The following is a 13,447-nucleotide window of genomic DNA, read 5'->3' as shown; positions in this document are numbered from 1 at the left end:
ATGCAAGTTCATGGAAAATAAATTGTGTGTATGTATGTGTCTGTGTTTGCGTTTGTAAAAGGGTTTAACCGAGGACGCACTGACAAGATATAACCTTCTAACCGCGGACCTACCTTCTATGGGGGACGGTCCTCGTTTCCAAATAAGAGTTAATTATGCTTTCTTTCATGCCAGAGAGGGCGCTCTATAATTATGAGAGCAAACGAGCGATCGTCCGCAGTTGTACGTGAATTTCATTTTCAGAGTGCGTTTGCAGTGTACGAAATGGAACGAGAGTGTGTGCATCGAAGTGAATGTCGCCATCTAGTGTCAGCGTTCGAACAGCCCTTTACACACTGCATGCACGTAGTATGGCATGGCCTGTATACGGTACGTGCGCGATTCATCATGCATCATATCAGCAAGCGTGCGTTAAGCTTGTCCTAGATCCTGCAAATGCCTGCTGCCTGCATCCCGGTCCTCGATCAAGCCGACGATGACTGAACGACCTCCTCGTCGACGTCGACGCGGTAACGCCGTCGCTTCATCAGAACCTGGTATGTAAAATAACTTCCATCGTAATTTGGTGTAGAATAGGCCTGACTGTCAGAGCTACTCAGTAGCCACTTTTTAAGTTAGTAGATCTAGGCCTAACGTTACATGTTCTGCAGTAGATCTAACGTAAGCTTGTATAGATCTAACTTAGACCTTGACCGAAATATCTGCCGTTGTGGTAGCTCCTTCGGGCATTTTATAATAAATTTTGGGTTTTCACTTACTACTCCCTTAATAAATTTAGGTTTTTCACTTACTACTCCCTACGGAGTAGTAAGTACATGTACATGGTCTAGACTAATTTCTGTCTCATTAATTTTGTCCATCGGCCCAGTGGAGTAAATTATAAAAGTTTCCACCAACTGATAAGTTACTTTAGCACTGTTTTTTGCTTTTTTTTTTTTTGTCTCGCTGTGATATAATTGGAAATTGAATTAATCATATTGTATGTGTTCTCTTCTTTGCGATTTCCAGACATTAATTATGCAAAACACCTCGGTGGACCTGATCCGGATGGTTTTGAAACCCATTTCATTAGTCAGGTGAGTTTTTCATATATAGAAACATGTTCAGAACCTGATTCATCAATGATTATGTCATCATATATTCATTAATGTGTTTACTTATTGATGTTTTGTCTTTAATGGACTTTTTACCTCATTCATGTTGCTGTCATTCCAACTCATGAATAATACAGAATCACGTACCAAACAGTGAATAATGGACCGTCCTCTGATGTATGTTTGCATTGTGTGATCATGTGTTAACGTCCCCCCCCCCTTTCACAGACACCTCAACTATTAAACCGTGGACTGTCCTTTGTTGTATGTTTTTAAAGTGTGTCAGATTGGTGTTGGAACTGCTTGTAACATTAACAATCCAACAGTGGACCGTCCTCTGTTGTATGTTTTTAAAGTGTGTCAGATTGATATGGGAACTTGAAGGTAACATTAACAATCAAACAGTGGACCGTCCTCTGTTGTATGTTTGTAATGTGTGTCAGGTTGATGTTTGAAATTGAATGTAAAATTAACAATCAAACAGTGGACCGTCCTCTGTTGTATGTTCGTAGTGTGTGTCAGATTGATATGGGAACTTGAAGGTATCATTAACAATCAAACAGTGAACCGTCCTCTGTTGTATGTTTGTAATGTGTGTCAGGTTGGTGTTGGAACTGTTTGTAACATTAACAATCCAACAGTGGACCATCCTCTGTTGTATGATTTTAAAGTGTGTCAGATTGATATGGGAACTTGAAGGTGATATTAACAACCAAACTGTGGACTGTCTTCTGTTGTATGTTTGTAATGTGTGTCAGATTGGTGTTGGAACTGCTTGTAACATTAACAATCAAACAGTGGACCGTCCTCTGTTGTATGTTTGTAATGTGTGTCAGATTGGTGTTGGAACTGCTTGTAACATTAACAATCCAACAGTGGACCGTCCTCTGTTGTATGTTTTTAAAGTGTGTCAGATTGATATGGGAACTTGAAGGTAACATTAACAATCAAACAGTGGACTGTCCTCTGTTGTATGTTTGTAATGTGTGCCAGATTGGTGTTGGAACTGCTTGTAACATTAACAATCCAACAGTGGACCGTCCTCTGTTGTATGTTTTTAAAGTGTGTCAGATTGATGTTGGAACTGCTTGTAACATTAAAGGTCAAGTCCACCCCAGCAAAATGTTGATTTGAATAAATAGAGAAAAATCAAACTGGTAAAACACTGAAAATTTCATCAAAATCGGATGTAAAATAAGAAAGTTATAGCATTTTAAAGTTTCCCTTATTTTTCACACAACAGTGATATGCACAACTCAGTGACATGCAAATGAGTCAGTCGATGATGTCCATCACTCACTATTTCTTTTGTTTTTTATTGTTTGAATTATACAATATTTCAGTTTTTAAAGATATGACCATAGGGACCGACTTGACTGAATCATTATAGTATAAAGCAATGCTAATATCACATGTTCAGGGAGGAATTGATCACTGTTTCACTCGGCAATGAGGAGAAAATTAGAATATTTCACATTTCATATGATAAAATACAAAAGAAATAGTGAGTGGATGACATCATCAGTCTCCTCATTTGCATACCAACCAAGATGTGCATATAACTGTTTTGTGAAATTAAGCGAAACTTTAAAATGTCATAACTTTCTTATTTTACATCCGATTTTGATGTAATTTTCAGTGTTGTGCTTGTTGGATTTTTCTCTTTTTATTCCAATGAACTTTTTGTTGGGGTGGACTTGTCCTTTAACAAGCCAACAGTGGACCGTCCTCTATTGTATGTTTTTAAAGTGTGTCAGATTGGTGTTGGAACTGCTTGTAACATTAACAATCAAACAGTGGACCATCCTCTGTTGTTTGTTTGTAATATGTGTCAGATTGATATGAGAACTTGAAGGTAACATTAACAATCAAACTGTGGACTGTCTTCTGTTGTATGTTTGTAATGTGTGTCAGATTGGTGTTGGAACTGCTTGTAACATTAACAATCAAACAGTGGACCGTCCTCTGTTGTATGTTTGTAATGTGTGTCAGATTGGTGTTGGAACTGCTTGTAACATTAACAATCCAACAGTGGACCGTCCTCTGTTGTATGTTTTTAAAGTGTGTCAGATTGATATGGGAACTTGAAGGTATCATTAACAATCCAACAGTGGACCGTCCTCTGTTGTATGTTTTTAAAGTGCGTCAGATTGGTGTTGGAACTGCTTGTAACATTAACAATCCAACAGTGGACCGTCCTCTGTTGTATGTTTTTATAGTGTGTCAGATTGATATGGGAACTTGAAGGTAACATTAACAATCCAACAGTGGACCGTCCTCTGTTGTATGTTTTTAAAGTGTGTCAGATTGGTGTTGGAACTGCTTGTAACATTAACAATCAAACAGTGAACCGTCCTCTGTTGTTTGTTTGTAATATGTGTCAGATTGGTGTTGGAACTGCTTGTAACATTAACAATCAAACAGTGGACCGTCCTCTGTTGTATGTTTGTAATGTGTGTCAGATTGGTGTTGGAACTGCTTGTAACATTAACAAACAGTGGACCGTTAATTATTATTATTATCTAGTAAAGATGTGCATTAATGGCTAAATGTAAGCTTTCCTCTCTCTATTTCTCATTTTCCTTCTTTATAGGGGATGGGCTGTTTTCAACAAAGGAGTTTATGAAGGGAGAGTTCCTCCTTGAGTACAAGGGTGAACTTTTGACAGAAGAAGAGGCCTTAGAAAGGGATTATATTAGTTTGCGGCACCATTACCAGTACTTCTTTCAGTGGAAAGGGAGAACAATGTGGTAAGAAAAAATCTCTTGATTATCGCTATAGTGCAGTACAGGGAATAATTTCCAGCAAAATTAATGCCTGCAGTATGTGGTACTTTTCAGACTAGCGTAAACTAGACAAACCTGGAAATAATTACGAAGGAGCTATATTTGAGAAGCTTGATTTATATTCACAAAGTTTGCTGGAGGCATAATGTTTGTTTATCATTCCTCTTTTATATCAGTCCTCCTGTTTTTCACAGTTGTTCATGGAATTAACCATTTTTCATCAGAGTTTGGTACAATAGTGACATGCTTTGATAACATTCTGAGGGAAATGAATGAACCCTGCAAATTTTACTGTTGAGATGAATTTAAGACATGGAGCATGTTACACTTAATCTGTTATGAAGTGTAAAAAAGAATACCTTTGTCATATTAACTGTAAAGGAGTTTTCTCTATGTGAAGACTGGAAGTTAAATGTGTAACCATATAAAACACAGATGTATGTTTTCACTTGCTAATTTTACTTTGTAAAAAGGGAACACAGTGTTATTGTTTATTTACTTTTATAAATCTATTCTTTTGCCCCCCCCCCTCTTTTTTTTATTTCAGCATAGATGCCACCAACTACCCACAGTCTCTTGCGAGATATGCAAATGATTCTCGGCCATCAAGGAGGAGCTGCAACTGTAGAATCAGAAAAATAGAAATTAATGATTCAGTACATCTAGGGATCTTTGCTCTGAGAGACATTAAAAAAGGGGAAGAACTGCGTTATGACTATAATGCTCCAGGTTTGCCATGGAGGACCAAAAAAAAGACATATGATCAACACACACTGAATGCTGGAGGTGATCGAAGAGCATCAGATACTGGAGGTGTTCAACAGGCATCAGAAGTTAGAGGTATTCAGTTGGTGCCAGATTTTGGAGGTGTCCAACAGGCGTCAGATGCTGGAATTGTTCAACAGGTGTCTGATGCTGGAGATGTCCAACAGGCATCAAATGCTGGAAGTGTGGAACTGGCATCAAATGCTACAGGTGTCCAACAGGCATCAAATGCTGGAAGTGTTGAACTGGCATCATATGCTACAGGTGTCCAACAGGCATCAGATGCTGGTGGTGTCCAGCAGGCGTCAGATCCCAGAATTGTTCAACAGGCACCAGATTCTGGAAGCGTCCAACTTGCATCAGATGCTAGAGGTGTTAATCAGGCGTCAGATAGTGGAGATGTTCAACAGGCGTCAGATGCTGGAGTTGTTCAGCAGGTCTCAGATGCTGGATGTATTTATCAGGCATCAGATGCTGAAATTGTTCAACAGGTGTCTGAAGTTGGAGGTGTCCAACAGGCATCAAATGCTGGAGGTGTTGAACTGGCATCATATACCGATGTCCAACAGGCGTCAGATGCTGGTGGTGTCCAGAAGGCATCAGATCCCGGAATTGTTCAACAGGCACCAGATGCTGGAAGCGTCCAACTTGCATTAGATTGCTGGAGGTGTTAATCAGGCGCCAGATGTTAGAGGTGTCCAACAGGCATCAGATGCTGGAGGTGTTCAACTTGCGTCAGATGTGGGAGATGTCCAACAAGCGTCAGATGCTGAAGGTGTTCAGCAGGCATCAGATGCTGGGGGTGTTCAACAGGTCTCAGAAGTTGAAAGCGATCCATGTGCTTCAGATTCTGAAATCTCTGAATATGCATCTGATTTGGAAGATTCTGGGCATGAATCAGACCGTGATGATTCAAATCATGCATTAGATCCTGACTTTGTAGTTGACGAATCTGACTCCTCTGATGGTAATTCTTCTGAAAGGTCTTATGTCATTCCATTTAAAAGACCAAAAGTTACTGTGTTGTATCCCGAAGCCTCCCAGGTCAGTTCTGAATCGCCATTACATACTGCAGAAAGCAATGTATTGCAGAGAAATCCTGATACATCTCATGTCCGCTCTGAAGCACACTTACCTCATAGTTCTCCTGGAAAGATCAAAGTATTACAAACTTACAACCAGCAAAGAGACACTGGGACAAAGGGGCATACTGCCCATTTTGTCGATCATATCAGAAGAAGCTACCAAGACACCTAAGAGAATTCAAAGCTCACCAGAACGAACCAGATATCATACAGTGGCTCACAATTACGGACAAAGATCTTAAAGCAAAAAGACTGACGAGAATGAGGAACCTCGGAAACCACTTGCACAATGCCAACGTTATCAAAGAAGGAGAAGGAACGATCATTCCAGTGTATAGACCAGACTACGATGCAGATTACACAAAGTATCTGCCCTGTGTTGACTGTTACGGCTATTTTGTAAAGACTGATCTCTGGAAACACAATTGTCCTTTCAGAGAAAGCAATGGAGAGCAAAAACAGAAGGAAAGGAGACAGTTTGTAAAGGATAGCAGATTGCTATTGCCGATACCAGGTACATCGAAGAAAGCTCAGGAAATTCTTGCAGGACTTCGCAATGATGATGATGGGGTTGCTCGTTTCATAAAAGGAGACAAGTTGATGAAGCAATTAGCTGATGGATTAGCCCTTTCACACGGTCATGATGCTGATAATTTTGCTCACATACGCAACAAACTACGAGAACTTGGGCGCTTATGCATCACATACAGAGAAATAACTGAACAACCGAATGTTGCTTTGACTGACCTCATCAACCCATCGAGGTTTAATAATGTATTAAAAGCCACTAGAAAGACAGCGGGCTTTGATGAAGAAACAAATCTCTACGCAACTCCATCCTTAGCCCTCAAACTGGGCCACTCACTAAAAGCAGCTGCAGAAGTGTTATTGAGTCAAGCCCTCAGTGATGGTCCTATGGTAGATGATGCTTTAGAAAATAAGTGTCAGCGATTTATCAAACTGTACAACATGCAGTGGTCAAGAACAGTGTCATAAAATGCATTGCGCACACTTACTGAGCATAAGCGCAATAATCCTCAGTACATTCCTGTCACAAGTGATATTGCCAAACTGGCAAAGTGTTTGAAGCATGAGATAAAGGCTGGTGTACAGGCCCTAAGCCAAGGTGATCCAAAACCTGAGGTGTGGAGAAGTCTAAGTGAGGCTACGCTTACTTCGATCTTATTGTTCAATCGCAAGAGGTCAGGTGAGGTCTCTAAACTCAAAGTCAAAGATTTTGAGAACCGCCAGAATGGACAGTCTTCTGTTATTGATGGACTCTCTGAGTGGGAAAAAACACTTTGCAAAAGTATGACAAGAATGGAAATCGTAGGAAAAAGAAGACGCACCGTACCAGTTATCCTCACAAGAGACATGGTAGAGAGCATGGAGTTATTGATGAAGAACAGAATGGAGGTGGGGGTTCCTGAGGACAACAAGTTCTTTTTTGCCCTACTTCACTCACAGAACCACATAAGAGGGTCTGACACGCTGCAAGAATATGCAAACAGATGCGGAGCAACAAAACCACAACTTCTGAGGTCTACTAGGCTTAGAAAGCACATTGGAACAGTGTCTCAGATCATCAATCTTCGTGACAATGAGCTCAATATCCTGGCCAACTTCATGGGACACGAAGTCCGCGTCCACAGGCAGTTTTACAGACTTCCTGAAGAAACAGTGCAGTTAGCCAAGGTGTCCAAAATACTGCTCAACATGGATAAGGGTACTACATCACACCTTGCTGGACGGACCCTGGATCAACTTAGCGTAGAACACGAAGGTGAGATTGTGAACTCCTGCTTAGAGTCAGAAGGGGAAAAAAAGTGTTTTTGTCTCAGTTATCCCATCAAAGGGGAAATATGAATTCTATTGCTGAGGCTTTTCATCGGGTATGTTTGCATTCAGGTATATAATTGTTTACATTTCAAATATACTTTCTGAATGAAAGCTCATACAGGAGAAAGGAACAACACAACATTTTTCTTCACAAATTAGATCAAGTGACAACAGTGATGTAGAAAAAAAAAGAAATGGTGTGATTTGCTCATGTGTTCACTTACAACCACTGTATAGTCTTTTTACAAATGTATATATATGTCACTGGACATGTGTACTCATTTATCCATTCACTGTGTACACTTTTAAGGAATTGCTACTTTTCTTCTCAGATGTTCCATTGGACGGTCCTCTGGAGGCTGGGTCAGATTGTGAACCAGAACCAGCTGTACTGAAGAAGGATTCTCTATCCTCTGTCGATGAAACAGGTATAGTAACAGGGCTCTTTCAACCTTAAACTTACATGCTTACATGTAGTCAACTAACTCAACTTGTTATGTGTTGTATGTTTTTTATTTATTCATTTCTAATCTTTTCTCAGGGTAGCCCATTCACCAATAAATAGTGGCCTTCCATGGGGCCCTAAATGAACATATTTACACCAAAATGCATAATTTATATAAGGAATAGTTGGAAATAAAATTCCAAAAGATTCTTGTATTTTATCACTGGGAAATCTTTACATAATGTACTTATATTGCAATATATTAAGTTTCAATGTTGTTGAATTATCAAAGAAATGATAACGATTCCCCGGAAAAGGAATTAAGTGTGTAATATCTCTGTTAACTAGTTTCAATCATTTACGAATGAAGGTAAGTTGTCTCTCAGGATGATTTTGGTACCAATGAATTGCCTATGATTATCTAGTTCTGAAAAACGTTGAAACAAATAAAACATGACAATGATGAAACTAATTATAGGAAAGTTATTGAAATTTGAAATGGAAGAAAAAAAATTACTTACTGCTTTCAATATTTAAGTAGTTTTTTCTTCACTTCTCTCAGAATGCAAGTAGCAAAAAAAAAAACCCCAAAACACACACATAAGGAAGTATTACTTTTTGCATAATGCTAACTTAAAGATTTGCTTGCATTTAGATGTTCCACAGGACGATTCTGTCAATGTTGGGGCAGAGGCAGCCGCAATGGATATAGATCCTTCCTTTTCTTCAACTTCTGCAGATGAAACAGGTATTTACGACCTCAAGATTGGCACAGTATCAGCTGAATAGAAGCCCTTAAAGGGGAATCCAGCCTTGGCCATTAATTTGTTGTGTTGGGAAGGAGAAAATCAAATTAAACAGAATGGTGAAAGTTTGAAAGAAATCGGATAAGCAATGAGAAAGTTATAGCTGCTTTAAAATTGAGATCACTGTTACTATGTAGATTTCAAATTGGCAACTGGGTAAGTAAATTATGACAAGGGGCAAGGACAACTTTCCCATAGGCCATGTACTTTATTAACAGGGATTTGTGGTTTTCTCTTAAGTACCCATTCCCCTGGGGTAGTAATCTAAATATATCCCAGGTAGTATATTGTTATGTCCTCATGAAAGAAAAATATAATTTTAAATTTGAAACTTTTGGGAAAAATGACATTTTAGCCATAATATGTATCGGAGTACAAGGAAGAGTAGTCCGTGCCTTACATCACTATGACATCCCATATGCGGCCAATTTGAAGTCTCCAAGGGTATAGTGATTACCAATATTTACAACTTTTAAAAATTCATAACTTTCTTGTTGTTTGTCCAATATTGTTCAAACTTTCACCTATCAACTTGTCTGATTTTTCTTTTCCTTATAAAAACAAGTTTTTATTTGGGTTGGATTCCCCTTTAAGAACTCTGAAATTCTGTAGTACATGTAAATACCTCCATGACTAGGTAAAAAAAAATCTCAACAGACCTATCCTTAGATAATTGGTCCTAAGAAAAAGTGATCTCTATAACTTCCGGAAATTCTTGTTGTGACCAACAACAGTCACAACATCCATCATCAGTTATTATATATGTGTATATATGTATATATATATTACGTTAATTTGGACCATAGGGGGAATATACGTCTGAAAAAGAGGTATCTTTAGGGGAATTCGTTCCAAAGGGGAATTTTTCAGTTCCCCGTAAGGGTTTGACAGTGTTTTTCATTGCCTTGCCATTGTCCTGCACGCTTCAGACTGTTCCAAAGTGGAGTACAGAGGTCGTAGTACGTGTAGACTGAGGACTGGTCCATTTGTCTAATTTAGGGGGGATCAACAGCGATGCAAAATTTCGGTGTGTATATTCGGGTGTATGGAAAAACGGCTCCTGGGGGAATGTAGGTATTTCTCCTTTATCTTCAATAAAGTATATATATGTTTTTATTATCTCACTACCATAAAGAACTCCGGAGTAAAAGACATATTTTGTGCTAATATGAATTATAAATATCATCTAGTTTTTGCTTAGGAAGAAATATATAAAAAACACCCCCTCAAAACCAAATCGCTTAAAATGTGGGTATCCCCCCGTGCGTACGCTCGGATAGAAGCCAGTACGTAATAATACGTGCATGAGAAGCGCGCGCGCGCGCTGCAAGCAACAACCCCGCGGCGTGGATCTGGCTAGCGCCTAGCCTGGAGTAACGTTCTGTGGTCTGGAAGTTCGATCTGAAGTTCCATAAAATGGTGGCTGTTTCAAGGTTGTGAGAGTGATACGATGGTAAGTAGTTTTGTCCCCATGTTAAACTGTATGAATTAGATTTAACGTTAGGCCTGTCTTCTGTTATCGGCCATTATAAATCGTGAAATCGTCTAACGTTAACTGTTGTTTGTTCGTATGTGCTCGCATTGTACTATTGGCTATGTCTGTAGCAGTTGTAATGCAACTTGTAATGTGTATTGTCATATCTAACTTAGATGTGAGTAACGTTAGTAAGTTAGGCTTTGAAAGTAGGAATGTTGTCCCCAGGCAGGGGCCTGTTTCTCGATAAGTAGACTTCTTGGCTAAGTCAGATAAAAGATTATTAGGTCTAGACTAGTCAAGAAGTTGACGTATGATGGTTTTGAGAAACAGGCCAGGCCCAGGCCAGGCAGCTGGACTGACGAAATAAACGGCAGTGAATCATGACATGGACCTGTGACACTGACAGATTTCATGATGATGCTATTTAACGTTAAACGTTATCTGTTTGACGCCACCGGGGGGGGGGGGGTCGGGGACACCGGAGTCTGTACCCGTGAACAGCTTGGCCCCGCTACGAATAGTGGGGCGGGGGGCTCTTACCACCGGCGTAAATCCACTTTGGGGAGTGGGGGGGATGATCAACATTTTTGATGACCCCCTAGGGCCCTAACGCACATTTTATTATTTTGCGAGCGAGCGAAGCGACCGAGCTAGAAATTACCAGTTTTCGCACATTTCCTAACTTATTTTGCGAGCGAGCGAAGCGAGCGAGCCAAAAAAGACCAGTTTACGCTCATTGTTTTACTTATTTCGTGAGCGAGCAAGTAAAAAATGACCACTTTACTGGTTTTAATCGCATTTTCAGATAGAAATTCTAAAATATAATGGTCATTTATGACAAATTATCAAAAACATAACTAACTGGTAAATTAAAATATCATTTTTGTGTGAAAAGGTGGGGGGATATTTGTACACACCATCCCCTCCTCAAAAAAGTGGGGGGGGGGGATATATCACCCCCATCCCCCCGGGATTTACGCCAGTGGCTCTTACACACATGCCAGGTTATCAGATGTTGGAAGTGTAGGGTGATAAATGCTTAGTACCTGATGAACACTTGCAGTCCGGCACCCTCACTCAGTAACTATGCTTTTTTGTAAACCTTCTGCAGTTCTTTGAAGTAAATTAGCCAATTATGTCTTATTTGAATATAATTTTCACTCTAAAGACTGAAATTTCTTTTAATATCAATGCTAAGCAAAGACATCGTATGATGTTACATGTGGTACACAAGCTGAAAAATATTTGTCATATCAGGTCACCATGAGTCGGAGCAGAAGACCCCGTGTTTCCCCAAGAGAGGAGGCCAACAAATGGTGTGGAATTGGATCTGACCAGGAAGGATTTGAAATAAAGTTCATCAATAAATCTATAGGTGGGTCAAACTAAAGTTTATATCTATGCATGGACTGACGTACACAGGACATGATTGATGTATTCATGTCCTGTGTACCGAGGAAAGGATGTACATGTATCTTCGCAACCTTTTGAATTTCTCCTTAAATACTCAAATTCTCCATCAGACACATGAAGTGCAAATGAAAAAGAAATTATGTTACAGATACTGGTTGAAATCTAGTACTTTTCAGATTGGATACATGAAGAAAGAATGGTGACACCAACAAGTTGGTAAATTTGAAGGGAATGGGTGGGTGTGTTGGACATAGAAAATGCCTTGAGATATAATAATGTGACACTCTAAAAGCATTGTATACAATTACAAAGGAAGATTTCTTAAGACGCAAGGAAATTTCATATTTATCTAGATGAATAGGTAAAATATGGCTCAGAACACAAAAGATTCTTTAGAAAATATGTTAATATATGATAGTTAAATGATGTAACAGGAGTTAACCGAAAGGTTTTATGGGGAACTCTATAGTAAGCAGTGGGCAGGAGTGAGAGAAATTACCCTTGTATTGGGCCTATTTATAAGGCAATTTTTATGCAAACTTTAAGGTTTTTGCACTATTTATCAAATGTAACTGGGATATAAAATCTGTTATATTTTAAATGAGAATGCTGTTAAATTGTACCTTAATTGGGTGATGGAATGAAGGCTCATATTGGGGAAGGCTAGGTAAATTACGATCGGGTAATTGTAATTCATTTAATAACTTTACCATGTTTTTTATCAGTAAAAAAAAATTTTCTCTTTCCAACTTTCTTTGAGAAAATGTGAATAGGCATGTTTTACTTTTGGAAAGTGATTTACATGCATGTAAGTGGTTTTCAGAGAATTTCACAACCCTTACCAATACCGGTACTTTTTGTAGGAGCTCTGCTCTTGCATTTTGGCTATGCATACTCCTTTGAACTGGATGGGTAATATTTTTTCTTTTGTAATTGTACTGTAGGCTATGGACTTTACACAACAAGGCAGTTTGAGAAGGACAGCTTTCTCCTAGAATATAGGGGTGTGCTAAGTGTAGCATCTGAGGACACTGAAAACGAAGAATACACCTTTCATTTCAAGCATCAGGGGGCTGACTATAAGTAAGTTCAATTTAAAAATATGCACTGGTATAAACGACTTATTTGACTTTATTTCAGTACATTATAATTATTTTTCATAATGTTATGTTAGTTTAAATACATCATACTCATAGTATGGCAGCATGTATTAAGGTTGTGTTTCAGAGGTACCACTGTACTGGCCATCTACATTGTAAGGGGAATGGGAAACACATTTGTTTAATACTAAATTAGTTGAAATGACTGGACTGAAAAATGAATGGCCTGAACAGCTTCCATTAAAAAGGGGGAATTTCAAAACATAAAGCATCTTTAGGGAGAAATATTATTATATGGGGGCAATGAATAACTAAACTTTAACTGAAACACATATTTAGGTACCTTTGAGGAGGAAAATGTGTTAGTTTGAAAATAGTTTATGCTCTATCATCATAAGAGGCCGTTTGAATTTAGTGAAATTGGCAAAGTGAAACAATTTGTACATTAGTATCTAGACTTGTGTTCGTAAGCAATTATAAACCTTTTTTTTTCATAACCTCATCAACAGAATTCGAAGGGGCACAGTATATCATGATCAATGTATGGTCATTCAGGCAGGCAGTCAATCAGTCTGTTCTTTGCATATCTTGTAGATCATAGTACTTTCTGATTTTCCAATGAATACTCGTGAAATTT

The 13,447-nt window shown here is 38.8% G+C and overlaps 1 protein-coding gene and 1 long non-coding RNA gene across 2 annotated transcripts; both read left to right on the top strand.

The window, feature by feature from the left end:
- Nucleotides 1–1,013: 1,013 nt before the first annotated feature.
- LOC135155868 (uncharacterized) lies at nt 1,014–7,001 on the top strand. Its single transcript, XM_064106163.1, has 4 exons — nt 1,014–2,196; nt 2,807–3,497; nt 4,685–5,017; nt 5,313–7,001. Exons 2-4 carry the CDS (start codon nt 3,470–3,472, stop codon nt 5,900–5,902), a joined length of 951 nt encoding a protein of 316 aa, XP_063962233.1. The 5' UTR covers nt 1,014–2,196; nt 2,807–3,469; the 3' UTR covers nt 5,903–7,001.
- A 3,185-nt stretch (nt 7,002–10,186) lies between these two features.
- Nucleotides 10,187–12,787, top strand: LOC129255617 (uncharacterized). Its single transcript, XR_010294989.1, has 3 exons — nt 10,187–10,273; nt 11,555–11,672; nt 12,655–12,787. It is a non-coding gene; the product is annotated as an uncharacterized LOC129255617 (long non-coding RNA).
- Nucleotides 12,788–13,447: the final 660 nt, after the last annotated feature.

Source organism: Lytechinus pictus, chromosome 10, assembly GCF_037042905.1.
Source record: "Lytechinus pictus isolate F3 Inbred chromosome 10, Lp3.0, whole genome shotgun sequence".
NCBI classification, from domain to species: Eukaryota; Metazoa; Echinodermata; class Echinoidea; order Temnopleuroida; family Toxopneustidae; genus Lytechinus; species Lytechinus pictus.
Note: the sequence above shows the minus strand (reverse complement) of the source record. Positions and strands in the feature narration are given on the sequence as shown.

What these genes read in the sequence shown, in the direction of transcription:
- LOC135155868 (XM_064106163.1), top strand. Translation starts at nt 3,470, where the DNA reads ATGTGTCAGATTGGTGTTGGAACTGCTT. An exon ending in GATTGGTGTTGGAACTGCTT is followed by an intron (nt 3,498 to 4,684) that starts GTAACATTAACA and finishes GAAGAGCATCAG; the next exon opens with ATACTGGAGGTGTTCAACAG. An exon ending in ACTTGCATCAGATGCTAGAG is followed by an intron (nt 5,018 to 5,312) that starts GTGTTAATCAGG and finishes AGATTGCTGGAG; the next exon opens with GTGTTAATCAGGCGCCAGAT.